The sequence below is a fragment of the Triturus cristatus genome, chromosome 1_1, assembly GCF_964204655.1.
Source record: "Triturus cristatus chromosome 1_1, aTriCri1.1, whole genome shotgun sequence".
Lineage (NCBI taxonomy): Eukaryota > Metazoa > Chordata > Amphibia > Caudata > Salamandridae > Triturus > Triturus cristatus.
The window spans coordinates 314763201-314785175 of record NC_140579.1 but is presented as its reverse complement, the minus strand read 5'-3'; the positions used below and the strand labels follow the sequence as shown (position 1 = coordinate 314785175).

Below are 21975 nucleotides of genomic sequence, written 5' to 3'. Positions count from 1 at the left end.
TTGATATGCAGCATTTCGATTAATGGAATCTGGGTAAATAATTATGTAAACAAGAAACACTTCACCCGATACCCACTCTTGTATGACAGGGTATGACCACTGGTGAAAAAACAGATGGACAAGTGACTCTTCAGTACTTGAAAATATTTGGATTGACAGGTAACATTACTATTGCTATGTCACATAAATAATAAAATAAATGATTACCCATTTGTAAATATCCACATTCATACTTGGCCAGTAGTAACGTTGGGAAATAGAGTCACGGGTTTTAACAATACCACAGTGTGCACCTAGAGCGCTGGCATGAAATTTTATAAAAATCTCATTTGCTTCTTCTGTGCTAGAAACAACCTTTGCCTTTCTTTTTCGACCATCTTTTTCAATGATTTGGCGATACATTTCAGCTCCTGTATCAAGATCAAAAATATAAACTATTATGTAAACTTGTTTTGGATGAAATTTTGACTTAGGAAAGCGAACATTTAACACAAAAGGAAAAGTTATATTTAAATAGCAGTAATTCTATTGGCATCCTCCCCAACATTCACAAACATCGAAAATAATATAAAATATTTTGAAAAGCAGACGTAAGATACAGAATCATTGTGTCTATATCTTTGTTGATATGGGGGGAAGTATTTAAAAATCACAATTGTTTTTCCTGCTTCCTCAATGCTGGGGAACCAGGTTTGAGTCTCGGCAAGGGACGCTCAATTGTACCGTGATTCTGGGCAACTCACTTAATCTCCCCATGCCGCACAAAAGGATTGTGTCCGTCTGTAATACAACTGATGCTCATGTAAAACACTCTGATACGTTCGGGTCAAGTGTGTGCTATAAAAAATTCCCAAAAAAGAAATGCCCCGACAATTAACTTCCATAATAAGTTCCAAGGACACACACGCAACCCATAGTGACTAGAATCAGAATGGAAACGCCCCAGTCTCAGAGGATATATTCATAATCATGATTTTTTTATGGAAAACGAGGTCTGGAAGTCACCTAGCAATAATTGTGCCATATTTGTCCAAAAGAGAGGCAATCACAACCCTGATTGTAATAGTCTTTATTGTTACACGTGCCAATGCTGTACGAACTCAAGCATTTGTTGCAAGCGATTTTGGGCATGGGAAATAAGGAACACACCAAAGGACATCAGACATAGAACCCTGGCTTCCCCAGAGATGGCATTATCTGCATTACAATTTGTAGCTCTTCGTACTAAACATCTGTCTCCTGCCAATGGACATACTGCCTCATATTATATATGTGATCTCAGTAACAGAACTCTTCTGTGTGGGGTGATAAACAATATCTACCAACTGACTGAAAGTCTCTGACTGTATGTTCTATTAGAGGTCATCTGTAGAACATTGATTGTCTCGGCCATGGAAGGAATTTTCACCACTCAGGTGTTTAAGGTAATATTTGGAAATCTTCACATCACAGAAACTCTGTCTTATCTAGATTTTTTAAATTCCCAAACATTCAATGCACTCAGATGACTAACAACTATTTAGGGTCAATAAATAGAGAAGGACTTGCCAGGGATAACAATTTATGTTAACTAGTGCAACCTATAGCCCTGTGACATCCACTGAACCTAGCAGATCAAAGTGGCAACTGCAGAACGTTAGGAATTGCATAAACATAGACTTTTGGATGGTGTGCAGTACCAATCATTAGTGCCTCTATGGTCCCATTAATTGTCAACAGGACTTTCAATTCCTATTACTTCTTTGGCAGCCTAAAACCATTCGTGGTAATTCCAGTTCAATTTATGAATGTCTAATAAATCATGTGGCTGTAACAGTTTTTGATGATTGCCAGGGATGAGGGCCCCAATCCACTGATTTGTCTATCAGTGCACACAGAGCGTCAGAAGATAGGAAAAAATGTAAGGTGCTACATACGAAGACTCAACTTTATACTGAGGAATAAGTACTGAAAAGTACGGTATCTTCGTGTTATCAATCAAACTGAAATTTCTTATACAACACAGTCCTGGCCCCAATTGTAACAGAGCTCTTGATAAAAGATATAACATATCAACATTATGGGGCCGATTCCGATCTGGCTCGGAAAGCTCTCCAACCGAGCCGGACCTGGAGTATTTTCTGACCGAGCCGGACTCCTGCCGTCCGACCGAGCGAGTACGATGCGGCCGTATGCTGTCGAACTAGGTTCGGTCAGACTCCCATAGAAGTCAATGGGAGTCGGTCGTACGACGCGTACGTGGGCTCCCATTGACTGAATTTGTACGTCGCGCACAAGTGTGACCCCTACAGTGGGTACACGTTGGTGGCATCCGCACCGTATATGCCTGTGTTGGGGAGTCCCATGGATCTCCCCCTGTGTCCGAGTCGTAAGGCTGCGGGTGACGAGGGGGTCCGACGCAGACCCCCGAGGTCCGTCTCCGGGAGCTTTTGTGAGCCGGATGCTTCGACTCGATCTGGCTGTCCGAATCGAGTATCGTACTAGCTCGGTCGTAAAACGTCTCCATTGCGCAGCACAGTTTGCTTGCGACCGAGTCGTACGGAGCGGTTCGGAGCCAGAAACGATTCAGACGGAGATTTCGTGTTTGTTCGCATCGTATTTGGACGTCCGGACCGGTGTACGACTCAGTCGGAAAATAAGCCTCCGGATCTGATCCGCTACTGCCGAACCCAATTCGGTGCCCTTCCGACCGAGATCGGAATCGGCCGCTATGAAAGATAACATTTGTGCCTAAGTGAGAAGAGGGCAGTATTAACTAGACATCATCTAAAAAGTGACATCTCTACCAGACATATGAACAAATAATTCTGTGACTGAATGAAAAATTATAAATCTTGGGATGAGATACTATACATATAGGACAATACATAGTTTGAATATCCTCCGCCACTCTATACTGAATGTTACTTCTTCCTCCATAAACTGAAAGTTTATTGTTAAAGATGTAGCATAAAACTATGCCCCATTTTCATAAAAGCAGCCTTTCTCTTGTTTAAAGTGCCTGCACCCAAACACATTTTGCCTTACTAAAGCTGTAAAATGTTAGTTTACATTTTACCACTCTGCTTACATGAGTGAAGTATAATATACATTGCATGTAATATTAGCACCACTATTGAATTATACATTAATATGAAAAACAAGAACAATTCAAACAAATTAATGTGACATTTCTCCTATCCACTGAAGCCCATGATTAGGTAAAGTTTATACTGGACATCACATTATACATGCATGCATGTTAAATGGATTGTGGTTACTGTAATTAAACTGTCTCAAAATATCTAACATTACAGTGCCATATTTTTTAAAAGGTTCATCACATGTTCATTATTTTAATAAACAAATTTCGTTTATACGCTAAAACATAAATTAAAACATACCTGACACTTGGAATTTGCTGGCTCTTCTACGAATTACTGACTTTTCCTGCTTTGTAGTGCCTGGAGGATAGAGCTTTTTTATCTTATAGTCGAGAATTTCTTGAATTTTGCTTGGATCCATTTTCTACAAAAGTTTTGAAAACATTCACACATCCTTATATAGCAGTTGGAAGACAACACAGTAATGATATTATATAGAAAATGAAATTAATGTTATTGGTTGTGGAAAAAAGGGTCAGGTGTCCTTGTATTTACCATTACATAAAGTCGAAATGTGAGGCACACTATCAGGCTACTCTTTAATGGACTTGCACCTTAATGATTTTAGACCTATCTTGACATTATTTAAATTGATTTCCTTATTTGGTGTGAATATGATACCTGCATACCATAAAAGCAACACAGAATAAAAAACATTGTGATATTAATCAAGTAAAATAAAGCTAATGTTTTAAGGTAAAACAACCACAATATTGTAAATGTAAAATGAAATCTGTGAGCAGGCACAAAGTTTTGGAATAAAACACAATTTTAAAACACAAGCAATGTCAAAAAATTGTTATGCTGAAAAGTTCAAAATGTCTTAGGAGACTGTAATTAGTAGTCAGCTGGACAAAAATAAACATTTAACTATCGTGACTGTAGTCAATTCCTTTACTCAATGTTTAGCATTTGACATTTGCGCGAGTATGCTGGCACAGATAGGCTAGATTGCTTTAGGAATTTAGCTATAAAAAAGAAGATCACATAAGACCCAGTGTCTAACTTACAAATACGCAAGTCTTGGTTATGGAACTGTATTCCAATGTATATACAAAAGGCTACAATCCAGCATCTTAATTGTATGGTGAATGGTGGGCAGAAAAAAAGCAGCTGGGCAACTGTCTCCTGGTCTGCTCCACAGGCTGGACACGCTGCAGTATTCTCTGGGTATAATCTCCATTTACAAGTAAAAGATGCAAGTTGCAAAGTACCCAGCCTGAATTTTATTTAAAAGAATCTGGTGAATGGTGGATTGATCACATCCAGGTTTCGAACCTCGGTTCACATTTGTGGTACAACAAGATCTTCGATAAGCTACCACTACTAGTTGATGTCGATACTTTACTCCTCTCATATGCCCAAAAAGCCTCTGTGACCTTCTATAATGAAGAAGCCGGGGTACGCTATGGGCATTTCCAAAGATCAGAAGCACCCAATGCAAATCGTGATTGCTTAACATATATTAGCAAGTTCAGAATCAGTGGTGGTTTTATATTAATTGAAACGTAATTACTGGGTTTTCAATTTGTAAATGTCAATTACAATTAGGGGTCCCGGTTTTATGGTATTTATTTTTTTAACATTTCTGCCTGTATTTATCCAAATTTATTTTTGCCCATTTTATCTGTATTTATCCATATTTATCTTAGATGTTATTTAAGAAAATGAAGGTGAAACTGGCATATTTCACAAAATTTGTATCTAAATAAATATGCACTCATGCTTGAATGCCTTACGGGTTTCAGTGATATGAACACCTGCAGAAGACAAATCAATGCACTTATATGAAAATATATGCAAATGCCATTATCAACCTTGTGCATATCTACTGTTGTTTAAACCTCTTTAATGAAATGTGTTTTGTTTTTAATCCCCTAACCTATCAATCCACTCAGCTATTGGCCTGGCACTCATGGCAGAGGGTATTTAGAATCACTCAAATAGCAACCCATTTTCCGTTTTTATCCACTGTTGAAAATAAATACACACAAAAAAGCTTTTTTTGTCTGTATTTATCTGTAAAATTCCAGACAAACGGAAAACAGGGAGCCTTAATTATAACTTTGACTAGTTTTTAGAAAATCCAATTCATGAATGCAGGCCGCTTATAAAACAATATAAAGATAGATAGCCTACAAAATCAAACTAGGAGGATATGCAATGGGCCTCCCTCTACCCGTCTCCCTGTTTTCACTGTTTCTTAATGGGAGTGAGTGCCTAGTCTAGCCATGCTGTTCTCAGATGAGTGTCTAAGGTAGGTTTCATTAACGTTGAAGGTTCAAATCTTACACTGTGAAAATGAAACTTAAAAATGTAATGGGGTCTATGCATGTGGCAATTAATTTGAAAGCCAATTGTGCCATTTTTTTTACCCTCTCTCAAGTTATACTTTTTATATATATGAAAGGGACTCAGCCTTGCTGTTTGGTGCTATAGGCCTATATCTTACTACATCCAACCACTTAGTCTAATGTTATTCAATCGCTTAACCACCACACTTTTGTACCAAACTCTAAACCACAATGCTTAACACACTTATACCCTAACAATAGCTCTAAAAAAACGTGCAGCACTTGCATACTGTATTACCTGAAACCTCTATACGTTTCTGTTGTGAAAGAAAAGGCCCCCTGTGGCTCTAAAAAGTACACACAATAACCATGTTTGCACTGGGGCCTTCCATTGACAAGGAAAGGGATCACAAGTTATGCTCTGTGGTTTGGAAGGGCACATCACGTGCACCCTCATTGACCTGAGCAGGAGTACGGTCAGCTCACTAGGCTGCTGAGGATCAACAGCAGTGCAGTAACAGATTACAGTGATAGAAAATGTATTTATGTTCGTCCGCTACCAAGGAGTGACCTAAAAGCCACTCATGGGTTTTTGAAATACTTTACCAGCCCTCTGGAAGTGGTTTGCTCACACCATCCTCATAGGACAGGAATGCAGCATTTGCATGTGTAGATTCAGTTTGTAACTTCAAAGTATAAAGATTGTGCATAGAGTGTATATGTTACATGAGGATCTTGGCCAAACATAAATCCATTTTAATTTACTGAACCCAAGTGGTTTCTAAAATGGAGGGTCACAAACAAGAATGTAAAATGAAAGACTCCTCCAGAGCATTGCTGTCCTTTGTAGTAGACCAGACTCCAAAGTATGAAGGATAAAAGACACAACATTTATTAGATTAAAAACGATTCCCTGACCTTCCTTACTAAACCAAGATGAGCTAAGACCAGCAGGTCAATAGGTAGTAACGTGGAGTAGCCTTCACTCTGTTGATCCCTTGTATTAGGTTTCCCCTGACAGGAGACTCCCAACTCTGCCTTACTGTACTGCCTACACATAAAGACAAAGACTATGGCTAGACCAGTCAGGAATAACCAAAAGACAAGATGAGCCATAAAACTGACCAAGAGCTGGATACTACAGGGAATTACAGTCGGTAGTGTACAACTTCGAAATTAAAAACCAACATCAGCTGGGCTGGTGTAGGATTAATATAATAATTTCAACTTGATGGGCCATGTAAGGAAGAAAACTACACATAATAATGATGCCCATGTAACCAGCTGGCTTAGCTGGGCACACGGCCACCAAAAGGACAGAAAGGCACTGTGCACCTGGAACAGCAGGAAGGAGGAAAGATTGCTCGGGAACTTAGGGCCTGATTATGAATTTAGCAGTCCGTCGGACCGCACCAGCCTTCCGACTGCTGTATTACAAATATGTCAGTCGGACCTCCAAGGAACCACCGCAACCGCCAGGGATCCGCGATCCCTGGCAGTCTTGAGGCATTCTGGGGAAGCTATATGCTTGGCTGTGCTGTTGCAGCACCACCAAGCATAATACGAGTTTCCCTAACCCCAGCCTTTACATGGCAGTTAGTCCACCATGAAAAGGGTAGCCATGGGGAAACAAAGGGAACTGCCATGTAAAGGCTGGGGTTAGGGAAACTCGTATTATGCTTGGTGGTGCTGCAACAGTCCACCATGAAAAGGGAAGCCATGGGGAAACAAAGGGAACCCTGCATAGCTCCTGTTGCTACTGTGCACAGGGATGCATGCAGGGGAGCACATGTTGAGCCCCCCTTTATGCATGCAACCCTTTCCTGCATGGAATGGACTGCACAATCCATGACTGACAGGAACGGCCTTAGGCACTCCCATTGTGGTGTCTATTCAATAGGCACAGCAATAGGACTGCTGCTTCGCCCATCCACCCCCCCACCCCCCCGACAACAAGGAACCTGGCAATCTGGTGAGCGGGCGGCAGACGACATTTGCGGATTTGCACCGGGCGCTGGTGTGGCAACCTGCTTCCAGACCTCCAAAGTCATAATCAGTGCTTACGTTTCTTGGCAGAGATAATACATGCCCACAGGCGCTACCTGTGAACATTTGACACACCATCATCCCAGAAAGGCTATAGGCCTGAATCATAATGACTATCCAGTAACTTATCCTGATTATTACACAATATTTTGTTTTTCCAATTAAAGTGGCCTTTAGTAACTGTTTATGGTATTATGTTGTGGCTTTGAATTAAAATACTTTGTCTAATTGAAAGAACTGACTGAACACTGATTTAATTATGGAGGTTGGATGGTCTATTGTGTTGAGTCTGTAAACCCACAACCACTCCTCAGCTAACCCTTGAACTACTTAATTTTTCTACCCAGAGGGTCACATATGAATCGGGTTTGCTTGGTTCTTAGTTTTTGGTCCAAAAGAAAAGTAAAGCCTCAGGGCACCAGTGGCAAAAGAGTTTCACCATGTAATTTGAACCCAGTAACCCCTCATCGACCCAGGACTTCACACAACTAGTGTAGCAATATCTAGAGCATTGCAAAAACGTGTGGCTCCCTTGCATTTGGTGCTACATAAACACATTTAATACTTGCTTTGTTTGGAGATATTGATTTCTGTAAGTCTAGAAAAAAAACAAGAATAAAAAAAAGACTTAACATTGATACTTAAAGATAAAAGGTAAGTGGCAAATTGAGATTTTTGTAAAACACAACACATCACGTGTGCATTGAATAAAAGTTGTTTATTTTGCAACATGGGCCCCTTGTTAATCATAATCCATTTTATGCTCAACAATAAGCCCTCAAAGGTTTGCTTTACATGTAAAATATTTACAAAAATAATATATAAAAGAACTATAGTACTCATTAAAGAAAACAAGAACTTACATAAACACCGGATTGCAGGTGTGGACAAACACTTTGGATAGTCATGAGAGAACTATTTTTTTTTAAAAAGAAGTTGATGAGCAACCTCTTCACAAACTCACCACATTTTAGAAAAGGAATGTTGTTTGGTAGGTATTATGTTGAGTTTTAATCTATGTTGTTATTGCTCGATATATGTTTTGATTGCAATAATGCCTATTGTAAAACTAGTAATGTTTATTCTTTGCTCTTCAGGATAAATATGATACAAGCACTAAATAATACCACGTTACAACATGTTGTGTTATGTCATACTTGTTTGTATGATGCACATTTCACAAAAAAGGGGAGTTGCTGTCCTATCTGCAACCTATGAAAAAACTATGGGGCATAATTACCAGGAGTTAACGCCACCAGAACATCACTTTTTGCAATGTGCTGGTGGGATTAAGTCCATCGCCTTATTTACAAGGCGGAGTTAAGCCACTTATCATGGCTGAACGCTGCCTTGTAAATAATGCCCCTATTCAGGCAGCACTTGGCATGAAAGTGGCAGGCAGTTGGTGTTGCAGTGGGTGTTCCACCATAACACCAATTCTATTTGACGCTGCCCCATATTTGCAAAGTATGGGGCAGCGCCAAAAATATCGCCAGGGAATACATGGTCTTAAGCAGGCGAAATGAGGTGAAATGTTTTATTTCTCCATGTATATTGCTATTTTCAATAAAGCAAATTGCCTGTTAAGATTGTTTATGTGCAGGAAGTTGTCCATTCCTGCCCATAATAAATACCCCGTGCAGTGCAGGCACACTAGCAAAATGGTGCTGGGGCGCCTACACTGGTGCTAGGCAGCTTCTTTAGGAACGCAGGGGTGCGCCTTATTTTTGGTAAATACAGCACATCCCTGCATTTTGAAACTGAAAGGGGCACGGCGTTATCAATTTTGGCATACCACAGCACTCTGCCAATTTCTTGTACATATGCCCCTAAGTTTTCAATTTCTGGAGTTATAGTATACATAACATATCTGATGTAGTAGGGGAGGTTATTGCAAACTTTGTGGCACAAGCAGAAAAGGCTGTGGCCTCTGGCTAGGCAACATGGGCGAGAAGGCTAGCAGAGGGAAGGAGTATGGCTGGTGTGTGGAAATGGATGTTGCAGCTGTGGTATTCTGGGCTTCGATTGTGTAGTGACTTGCAAGTGTGTGTGAGAAGCTTGAAAAAGGTGTGTTTGTGCTTAGGGAGACAGTAGAGTCTATTAAGGTGCTTAGATATGTGCATGCTGAGTAGTAGTTTGAGTTAGACGTGCTTGCTTCACTTCAAGTGTGTTTGTCACTCCCCTGAGTGTGGGCAAAGTTTAGCTTCCTTGAGGCACCGAATGTTCTTCACTGGTTCTTCCACTGCTCACACGATTTCGTAGAACTGTTTAAAATTCTAGTTGCAGCACTCTGTAAGAGTGAAAGTGTTTGCATACCTTCTCCACTGTTCATTGTTGCTTGCCCCTTGCGCATCTAAATGAACTATCTCAGAAGCACTCAGACACATGAAGGCAAACAAAATGCAAAACCCACCTACATCCACCACCATACCACAAGCACCCTATCCCTATCAAAACCACCATTCTACCATCACCCTACTACCACCACCACCCTACCACCACACAACCCTGCCACTGCCACTGCCACCACCACCCTACCACCACTATTCTATAAAAAAACACCCTACCACCAACAAAACTACCACCCTAACCAAGAAACACTCTAACATCACCCTGACCAACACCATCCTAATCAGCAGTACGACCATAATCACCATAACCACCACCACCATACCCTAACCACCAGCACCCTACCCTAACTGCACCCAGCCACCATAACCCTAACCACCAGCACCTCTATTAACACTACTACCAGCCACAACCACCAACATCACCATAACTACCACTACCACACAAACCACCACCCTAGAAAAATAAAACACCACCAGCTTTACCACCACCAACATAAGATAACCGCAACCACTATAACTTAACCACAGTGGCATAACCGAACCATCATAACGCTAATGGCACCTCCAAGGTAAACACCACTAAAACCCCACGGTAACCACCACCACACTAATCATCCCCACACCCCTACCACAATACCACCCTCTGACCACCAACCTCGCCACCAACATCCTAACATGACCACCCCTGCCATTACGACCACCACCACTCTTTCATTCATCATAGCTCCAAATTTATATAGAAGCTCATACACACTCTCCTTGTTATATCCTCCACTCACTTTCCTAAATAAAATGCTTTCACGCTATCTTTCATTTACCAATCCAACTTAGAACCATAATAAAAAGGCAAAAAAGAAACCCTTCACATTTTGTTGATGCATGCATGCATGGTGCAAGCACTGATGAAATGACACAGCCACAGTGCCACATGAAAGCAATTTTATTTTGGTTTCCTCATTAGCCATACTGCACAAAGCCAATAGATCACAAAGGCAAGACTAATTGCCTTTGCCCAGGCGTGCTTTATTGGCTAAGCACCAATGCTTTAAGTGGGCTAAAAAAGTGTGGCTGTGGGCCTCTAATAAGGACAGAGCCAAAGAAGCGTAACTAGAATTTCTTTACAAAAGAAGCGTAGCATCCTCTGTTCCTGAATGCCCTGGTCAGGCAAAAGCAAGCATTAGCTGTTTCTGACACCATAAGCACCATTTAAAAGGTCAAATCTCATAACTGTGTGGAATCATGGATCTTCTTGAAACATTCAATGTGGGGGCCTAAGATGGCAGAGCGGCCGGGTGCCTGCTGTCTTCAAATAGTCTAGAGGCGCTACGCTCTGCCATCGTTGCAGTCCTTACCCTCTGGAAACATCTTGCAGTGGTAGTGCTGCCCAAACCATGCCAACAGCTGCAAGGGTGCAGCAGACAAAGCTGGAATTTGTTTATATAGAGCCCTGAGTGGAAAGACATTTGGCACCCTTGCTGATGCTAAGAAATTAAATGATAAAGCAGGGGCCCCTTATACATTCACTGTTGCGTCCCTGGCTGAGCAGTGACTCTCCAGACCTCCCCCAGCTCATCTAAAAAACGATAGCATAGATGTGTGACGCTGATGATGGTTTTGTTGGTGTGTGTCAGAAGGGGTGAGACAGTGAGGGACAGCAAGAAAGGGTCAGTTGGGTGTTAAAACATTGCACAAGTTATGAAAATAAAAGATTAAAACCACTTACTGGCACATCCAACAGAAATGAGTACTCAGGGACACAGACAAGGCTCGAGAAAGATGACACAGCTGCTACTGTTAGCATTACTGTAATACACACAGCTATGTGCACCCCTCAGAATATTGGTCCGCTGGGCCTGGGCACACCTCGCCCATGCTAAAGGTCAGCTCTGCTGGCCGCACTGGAGCATTGAGAGGCACGACAGGCTCAAAATCAAAAGCTGTCAGGGACATGGAGCCTGAACATTTATGAACCACTGAAAGTCACTGTGGAAAAATTAGATGACCATGGAATTATGCGATTAGACAGCTGCAGCTCTTTTGACATAATAAAAGATTTGCCACATAATACATTATCAGCTGCACAATCTACAGATATTAATAAATACATTGGAGCTCAAACAGACAAAAAGTAACTAAAAACATGAATGCAGGTCCTTTGAATTGTCCTCCACACAGGTTAACTGGTCATCTTTCAGTTGCCTATTTCTGTATGTGTTTGTTAAACTGGTACTAGTGATGTGAAATCGTTCCCCAAACAGTATTAACATGTGTTACATGTAAAAATAAAATAATGATAGTATCAAAAACATCGCTGCATTATTCTGCATATTTTGGTTTTTGCCACATGATAATTTAGCCAACACTGCAAAATATTTTAACGCTCTCCGGCTGCATAGTACCAGGGACCCTGAATATACAAATAAAAAAAATCAGGAAAAAGGAAATACTCTTGGAGAAAGAAAAGTGAGGAAAAATCCGAAATATAAACAGCAAACCGCATCAATGGCATTACTTATCAATTTTCATAGTCATTGTGTAGAAATCGATCTGCATTTTTGCCAGTATGGTTTAAAACATTATTTTCAATACTGATATGGACACGTATAAAAGTGCGTTTTAAAATTGTAAAGTCCTACTGAGCACACAACAGAGTATGCCTCTGTTTATCCAGGAATTCACCAATCCCCCCCCCCCCCAGCGAAACAACTGTCATCACCCCCTCCCAGGAATTCTGCAACAAGCTCGGCTCCTACTTCCATCAGAAGAGAAAGTCCCAACTTCAACAAACAGAGACCTGACTCCGAAACCACTCCATCCTCCAGCAACACCAGTCAACCGACCACCTGGTCACCACCAAAGACAGCGCATAGTCCATGAAAGGCATCCACTCAGGAGCCCATACAAACCCCTGCCCCCCGCACATCTTCCACAGAGCAACCGCCGCCATCGCTCCAGAACTCCGATGCACCATCAAAGCCACCTTCAAAACGGCATCTTTCCCGACGACTGGAAAAGCGCAGAAGTCAGACACATACTCAAGAAGCCTTGAGCAGGCCCCACGGACCTCAATCTACCGACCCATCTCACTCCTCTCACTCGCCACCACAGACGACATCCGCACCCTCCTCGACCAAGGACACACTGGTGCACTAATCCTACTAGACCTCTCTGCAGCCTTCAACACCGTCTCCCACCGCACACTCACCGCCAGACTCCATGAAGCCAGAATTCTGGGAAACGCCCTCGAATGGCTCTGCTCCTTCCTCGCCGGGAGAACCCAAAGAATCAGAATTCCACCTTTTCTCTACGAACCCACGGAAATCAACTGCGGAGTACCCCAAGGATCATCGCTCAGCCCCATGCTCTTCAACATCTACATGGAAACCCTTGCTGCCATCGTCAGACAGCACAGACTCAGCATAGTATCCTACGCCAATGACACACAACTCATCCTCTCCCTCACCAAGGACCCCATCACAACCAGACTCGAATTCCATGAAGGAATGAAAGATGTTGCATCCGGGATGAGTAACAGCTGCCTGAAGCTCAAATCGGACAAGACGGAGGTCCTCTTCCTTGAACCCACCCCCTATGCATGGGACAAATCCTGGTGGTCCACCGCACTTGACAACCCCTTGCACCTACATGGACCACGCCAGAAACCTCTGCATCATACTCGACTCCTCCCTCTCCATGACCTAAGAGGTCAATGCCGTTGCCTCCACCTGCTTCAACACCCTCCGCATCCTCCGATAGACCTTCAAATGGATACCCCCCCACCCCCGAATCAAGGAAGACCATCAACCACGCACTCAAACAGCAGACTGGACTATGGAAACGCCCTCTATGCCAGGATCAATAAGTCTCTACTCCGCAAACACCAGAGCGTACAGAACACTGCAGCCAGACTCATCCTTGGCATCCCTCGACACGAACATATCACCCAGCACCTGAGCAACCTTCGCTGACTCCCCGTTGAGAAACGAGTAACCTTCAAGATACTCACCCATGCTTACAACACCGGACGCCAATACCTCAATGACCGAATCTCCTCCCACACACCCAAGAGGAAACTCTGATCCGTTCACCTCGCCGAACCCCCACGTATCCGCAGAGCAAGAACAGGCAGAATAACCTTTTCCTACATTGTGGCCAAGACCTGGAACAAGCTACCCATCAACACCAGGCAAGCCCCCACCCTGTACATCTTCAGGAAGATCCACAGAACCTGGGTCTTCGACTGACTGGACCTGCCCCCTCCCCCCAGCACCTTGAGACCCTCACAGGTAAGTAGCATGCTAGTATTTCCCCTAATTGATTGATTGTTTTAGTTGCATGGGTGTCTCCCAGTCTTAGAAGTCCACGTTTGGGATGTAAAATAAAGGACCGTTTTTGCAAGGGAGCACATCTTAGCAGGAAATGCATCACCCTTTTGCAGTAAGTGCCATTCCAAAAAGTATCATTTTTTAGCCATAATCCTTCAATTAATTGCACACAAAAAATATGCTTCTGAAAAATAATCTGTCACTAACAGTGTTACGCTGATCAAATCTCTGTTAAATTTCCCAAACAGTTTTTTACTTTAATGGCCTTAATCGATACAGTATTGATATTCATGAAAGTGCCCCTTTTGCATGGTTACCCCTAACTTTTTGCCAGATACCTGATGCCAACTTGACTGAGTGTGCCCTGGGTCCCTGACAATCAGGTTCCCAGTGCCTGTGTTTGTTCCCCAAAACTGTACCTTTATATCCAGAATTGGCACATCTCTGGGCCACCTGTAAGTCCCTTGTAAAAGATACCCCTGTAAACAAGGGCTTTTTGACTAGAGAGGGCCTCTAAGGGCTGCCGCATGTAATATGCCACCCTTAGAGACCCCTCACCTGAACACCCACACACTGCCACTGCAGGCTGAGCGTTCTGGTGCAGCCTAACCTGAAGAGTCGACATGGCACCCATCCCTGGGTGCTATGCCTCCCAACACTGCTTGTGGCATGGGCAAGACACCCTTCTAGCAGGCTGTACAGCCTTGAAGGCAGGATGCACCATCCTACCCCTACAGTGTCTGTGATATCCACAGGCATTGTAAGTGCAGTGAAGCCATCTTGAGTGTAGGGGCTGGGAGTTTGTCATGAACTCCACAGCCCCAAAATGGCTCCACTGAAAACTTGGAAGTTTGGTACAAAGCTTCTCGGCACATTTAACAGACACTGATGCCAGTGTGGTGGGATTTAATGTAAAATGCGCTCAGAGGGCATCTTAGACATGACCCCTTAAAAATGACTGCCCAGGTGTGGTTTCTGACTGGCTGTCAGCCATCTGTCACCACCAGAACTGTTTTCGGACCCCTGGGTAGAGAGCCTCCGCTCTCTGGATTCTGCAAGAAAGACTATCTTGGGCAGAGGTGTCATGCCTCCTCCCCCTGGATGAGTAGGGTCCACAAAGGGGAGGCTTCAAAGGCCTGCCACCTTTGTTAGCTACCCCTAGCCTTTAGCTGCTATAAGCAACTGGTGCCCACCGGTTCCGACCCCTACTTTGGGTAGGAAAATCAGATGGAAAACCTAGCCCGGAAGGATGTTGTGCCCACCTTCGCCAACCTCAGGTGGGGGAGGCGAAGTGAAGTACACATCTCAGTCCCCTCCATCTTGAAGATGAGGGGACTTCTCCAATCAGGAAGAGTCCTATGCCCCCCTCCCCCTAGATGGTGGCACACTAGGGGATGTAGACACCCCAGGGAAGGGAACCATTGGTCCCGACCTGAACACCCCTGTAACGCCCCTAAATCTAGTGTTTAGGGGGACTCTTGAACCTTGCCTCTTCAGATTCAACTCGGCAAGAAGAAGGACCAAAGAGCCTTGATGCAGAAAAGAGGATGACGACAACTGCCTTGGCCACAGCCCTACCTGCCTGTCTCCTGCTTTGGAACCCCTACAAGATAAAACCAATGGGTCCTGCAGCCAGCAGCCTCCAAAAACCCCAGGGTCCTGTCCTGTCCTGCCCTCCAAAAAGACTCAGATCTCCTGTAGTCACCGTATTTGTCCAAAAGCAACCCAAACCAGGACCACAGCTGCCACTGTGAATCCTCAACACTCTGCACCCGAAGCCCATGGCCCGAGTGACCCAACACCCCAGTGAGGTCCCCACGGTGATCCTGACCTGGGATCCAGCTTTGGACGACCCTCATCGGACCTTCTCTTCAACGCCTGCAGCCTCACCCTGATGGGTCCCCCCAAGCGCAACCAGAACCGGTGAGGAGAACCCGACACGAAAAGACACCCCTGCACCTGCAGCCCCTGAGTCATGAAGTGCCCGACCTATGGTGTCCTGGTGTCCAGCAACTCTCCAACTTCGCCCTCCAACCATTAGCTCACTGGCTCCAGTCTGCAGTCTTTTTTCCTTGACCGGCAATCCCCATAGGAATGCATTGGGCTCCCAACACCGCCTAAGCACCCTGCACCCGGCCGCCCATGCACCGCTGGTGAGGCAGTTGTGGTGCTGACCTGGGACCCCCTTTGCCCTCACCTTAACCCCAAGAGCTTGCCTCCCAAGACACAGTGGCCTGCCCGTGAGCAGCCCCAAATCGAGGTGCCACATTGGCTACCATTGCAACCTGCACTCTGCTCCCGGCCGTCCTAGTGCCGTTGGTGTTTCACCTGGAATGCAAACCTGAACCTTGGGGAAGCTTGGTTATACGATCCAAAGCAAAGTTAACAAAACAGTTTAATTACCTGCAAACTTAACCCTTTGTTTTTCTCCATAGGATTGTATGGTGGCTTTTTCTCTGAAAAATATTGTCAAGTATTGACCCTGTCTGGTACTGCAACAAAAGTTACTTAGTATTTTCAAAACCTGCTTACTGATGCCCTGTGTTGTTTAAACTGTATTAGTTTGTCGAACCCCAAACCATAAAAGTAATTACAAAGTAACTAGAAAGTAATCTAGAATTAATTACAAGTACTCTTAAGGGCTTACAACCCATTTTCTCGACTGAAAAATAATTTGTTTGTTTCTACAAAACCAGTGCACACTGTACCTTGAAAAGTATTGCATGAAAAGTATCACTTACCTGCTACTGAGTAAAATTTGGTTCTAATAAAAAAAATAAAGTAACCCCTTTTTTAAAAAACAATTGTTTGAGATTCAGTCTGTTGAGCGTGTGACATAATTCCTGGTATGAGAGTGTACAACAAATGCTTAACATTATCCTCTGATAAGCCTGACTGCTCAAACACAATAACACAAAAGAGAGTAAAGTATTATCTACTTTATCCTCTGACATACCTCTTGGGATCCATTGGACTCTGCACACCCCATTCCTTACTTGGTATAGTATATACAGACCAGCTTCCTACATGACAGTACTGGTTTGTAAAATTTGCTGCAGTCTGTAACATTATGCCAGTTTTTTTTGTCTACTGCTAAAATAAATTACTGTAAAAATAAAATAAGCACTGGAGTGATGATACATGAACCATAAATAAATCAGCAACTTGGCGTGCTGCTCTTTTGTGTGCTCCTGCAAGAGTGGCTCTGATGGGCACAGAGTAGAAAATAGTGTGCATGACGTTAAGAGGGTTGATAGAAGCGCGCAGCCACTGTGTGCAAGGTGGGAGGAGTGCTGAAAGGAGCTGAAGAGCAGGGGATATATAATACGATAAGGATATCAAATATAACACAACACATATTGGGGATGTTGATACAGGATGTGATGGGGATACCAGATATTACACAACACCTGTTCTGAAACCCGTTGGGACCTGTGCCCCTTACACACCTGTATAGATAAAGCATCAATGTGCCCTAATTGTCTAGCAGGGCCTCTACTAACTTTGCCCTCCGTATGCAGGGGCGTAGCATGATCGGTAAATAGGAGGTGGGGTTGGGGATGATCTTCAGATGTTCAACAATCACGCTGGAACATTAGAGGGACTGAATGGGCAGTGGAATAGGAAACGAATGTAGATTGGTAGGGGTACGAAGTGAGGAAAAAACACAATAATTTAGAAATTAAATTTTTTTGGAAGACTTTCAAAACAGAGAGAGCAGTGAATGAATGTGAATAGTCTCTTTGTATCAGAAAAGTTCTGGGAAACACCTCACCATAGGCCCCTGAACCGAACTACTTACAAAAAAAATACATTTATATTGGGTGGCATAGTATCACAATGACACTCCCTCACCTTTTGAATCTACACCCTTGTGCGTAGGAGCATAAACCCTCTCCTAAGCATGTCAAACTTAAGGTACTCAGAGACTATCTACGGTAAACTTAATTAATGAGCAACGAGGAGGGCACTGGATAGGATTCGCTGATTTGGCCGGGCGTGCATTATATCACATAATAGGCTATATCCAGAGAGTTACCATATGCTCAAAGCCACTAGTTGGAGCGGTCGTAATTTTTTTTTTTTTTTTGCATATTTCTATAGCGCAAACTCGACCCGAAGGTATTGGAGCGCTGTACACGAGCACCACATTTACATTACACATTCAGGCACGAAGAGATTAAGTGATTTGCCCAGAATCACAGAATGTGGACGCGACCCCGAGGCTCGAACTCTGGTTTCCAGCACCAAAGTCTGCAGCGCAGCCGACGGACCACATCCTCTCACTTTGTTACTGACGTTCTGGAATAAGCTTATGTTAGCAAGACTGGGACAACACAAACGTTATAGGCCTTAATAGATACAGTACGATTTGTAAAATTCGCTGCAGTCTGTAAAATTATCACCGGATTTTGTTTTTGCCCACCATTTCTATAATAAATGACGCATTTTACATCAACACCCAGCTCAGTTTAATGGCCTTAATCGATTAGGTATGGATACAGTGCAGATTTGTAAATTTCGCTAGTCTGTATCATTTTCACCAGATGCTTTGAAACTAAGCGCTTGAATGAAAATACAAATACGCACCTTAACCTCTTCAGTGCCCATGACGAGATAGTCTTGTCATGGAGCACGGTCGCGCTGTGCCCATGACGAGACTATCTCGTCATGAACCCCACCCACTAATGTAACGACCGGCACAGGAAGGGGAAAGGGCGTGGCACAGAAGGGGTTAAATCAATCCCCAGCTCAGCGTGTTGCTCTTTTGTCTGCACCTGCAAGAGAGGCTCTGATGGGCAGGGACTAGAAGAGCGTGCATGACGTAACAGGAGCACGCAGCCACTGTGTGCGAGGTGGGAGGAGTCCCGAAAGAAGCCGAAGAGCAGGGGATACCCGATCGGAAGGGGATATCTGATATTACACAACACCGGCGGTAGCATTTTTCCCACGAGCTCTTCACAACACAGATGGTCTGCCTTTCCAGTGCTCCGCTCGGAACTCTGCTTTGCCATTTTTTCAACTTGTCACTTTAAATCCAGTCGGAGCTCTGATGTTGACAACGTCCCTCCACCTCTTCCATTTCTTTCTGCCACACCCTTGTTTTTAATCTGTCCGCGTTGAGAAGGGAACAACTTTTGTTGTGCAGCGTCCGCAAAATGCATTTACAAAGCCAGTGTGTCATCAAGGCGAGTCCTATTTGCATTGCCGATGCCTCGTTAATAATACTTGTTATAAGTGTCCCGACCTTCGGTCTGAAAAAGAGATCGGAAGCTCAGGCAGATCTGTCCAAATGTCTCGAACACCTTTTAATTGTGAGTATCAGCAATAGAGAACCTTTGTAAAGGAGTTTAGCATTTCTTGTCTATGCTGGTTCCATCCCCAGCCCACAGGACATGTGGCTGAGAAGAACCGTCTGATGCGAGAGGAACAGAAATGCTTTAGATTAAAATGTTTAGATCAAATATTACAATCACAGCGCCAAGGGCCTCGAAGTGTTTTGTCTGTCTTTGGTCTGGGTTAGTTTCTACACTGAGTGAGGACTGCACTGTACCTGTCGGAATGCCATTTGAAAAATGCTAATTTTGTTACCTACTATTGTGGTGTTGTGTAGTTCACAGTACAGTGCAGTGTAAAGTGAAGCTGCGTACTCATGAACGGTGAATAATCTGGAATGTGCTTGTTTTGGCTTCTAAACATACATGGTGTTTATGTGTATTTTTAATATTGCCACCTTGCCCAGCTTCCAATTCCTTTGGTATCATTTCGGTTGTACCACGTTCTATCCAGCAGGGGTGTTGGTTACACAGGCAACACCCTGCTCTTCAACACCACCACCTTCTTCTAACTGCACACAGAGTGAAACAAAACACGCAGTGAAACAAACATATTAGTGCAAATACGAATTATTTACATTCTTTAAAAAGATAATAGAAGTTTTAATGGATTCCGCAGTATTTAATGGTATGTCTAACTTGAAAACACATGCAGTGGTTATCACACCATTTAGGTGACACTATGCCGATGTAAAGCACTATACAAATAGGCAAGTTGTAAGTGACACTAAAGTGGTGTAAAGACTATACAAATAAGTTGCAGGTGACACTGCAGTGGTGTAAAGTACTATACAAGTAAGCAAGATGTAAGTGACACTACAGTAGAGTAAAGGCTATAACATTATGCAAGTTGTAGGTGGCACTACAGTGGTGTAAAGCCCTGTACAAATAAGTAGTTTGTAGGCCACACTGCAGTAGTGTAAAGACTAAACAAATAAACAAGTTGTAGGTGTCACCACAGTGGTGTAAAGCACTGTAGAGATAAGTAGGTTGTAGGTCACACTGTAGTAGTGTAAAGACTAAAGAAATTAGCAAGTTGTAGGTGACAATGCAGTGGTGTAAAGCACTTTACAAATGCGGAACAAAATCACAAGCCACGATCAATCATTCACAGTATTTATAGGGCGCGCTACACACCCGCGAGGGTCTCAAGGCGCTAAAGCCACGGACTGATGCAGTCTCTGCTCAGGGTCCCCTTTGGTTCCACAAGATAGACAGCGCCGATGCACAGCATGTAGATGCACTAGGCAAAGTGACCTGCTGCTGCCTGTCATCTACTGACGTGGTTAGGCTGGCATTTCGTACATATGTCTTACAGGTGTCCAAAGTGAGTCTGCTGGTTAGGTTGGCTTCAGTTATATATACACCTTACAGGTATTGTGATGTGACCTAGGTTGGATAGAGTTGGTTTAGTGAGGTTAGTATAAGTCCTCTATACATCCTATGTGTTGCGTCCTATGGCATAAATTGCATTGAGGTTGCATAATGCAGCTGACATCAGTTATTAATACTCCCTACAGATATAGTGATATGACGTAGGTTGCATTGAGTCAGCGTGGCGAGGTGGATTTCAGTTATAGATACACCCTACAGGTAACAGGTATGGTAATGTGACGTAGCTTGCATTGAGTCGACATGGCGTGGTTGGCATAAGATCTCCATACACCCTATGAGCTTGGTCATGTGGCATTGATTGCATTGAGTCAACATGATGAGGTTGGCATAAGTTGTCGATACAACCTACTGGCTAGGTCATGTGTCATTGGTTGCACTGAGTCGACATATTGAGGTTGGCATAAGTTTTCGATGCACTCTACAGGTTGGGTCAAGTGTGATTGGTTGAATTGAGTCAATATGATGAGGTTGGCATAAGTGGCTGATACAACCTATGGGTGGAGTCATGTGGCATTGGTTGCATTGAATTGGCATGGGGAGGTTGGCATGAGTTATTTACAACCCTTCAGTTCTGGGAATTTGTTATTGGTAGCATTGAGTCCGCATGGGGAGGTTGGTGTCTCTCTAACCCTGCAGTTCTGGGGATATATTATAGACTGCATTGAGTCCGTATGGGGAGGTTGGTGTCTCTCTAACCCTGCAGTTCTGGGGATATATTATAGACTACATTGAGTCTGCATGGCTAGTGATGTGACATTGGTTGCATTGAGTCTGCATGGCAAGGCTGCCATTGGCCGTATGCACATCTTGCAGGTTTACTGGTGTTGTTACATGGTCTGTTTTATAAGTTGGTGAGCACTATTTTATTGAATGCTCTTCTCCTATTCCACCCACTACCTCACAACACGTCGCCACCTTTTATTTAAATTTTTACTAATGGCAGTCCGCTCTAACTATAGCGGCGGCGTTTTTAAAATTTATTTAATTTAGCAGCGCGTTCCGCATTTAGTGGGCGTGTTTATTTATTTATTTAGTTAGTTTACTAGCTCCCATGCAGCGCTTTCACATTCATAGAGGTCGTGCCC

General features: G+C 43.4%; 1 protein-coding gene across 1 annotated transcript in view; it reads right to left on the bottom strand.

The window, feature by feature from the left end:
* LOC146870169 (uncharacterized) overlaps positions 1–3580 on the bottom strand; it is a 165505-nt gene extending 161925 nt beyond the window's left edge. Inside the window, exons 1-2 of the mRNA XM_085641584.1 lie at positions 3384–3580; positions 208–410 (exon numbers count right to left, since the gene is read on the bottom strand). Coding sequence (XP_085497710.1) covers positions 208–410; positions 3384–3504 — 324 coding nt within the window. The 5' untranslated portion in view covers positions 3505–3580. The remainder of the gene's footprint in view (positions 1–207; positions 411–3383) is intronic.
* Between the last annotated feature and the right edge of the window lie 18395 nt (positions 3581–21975).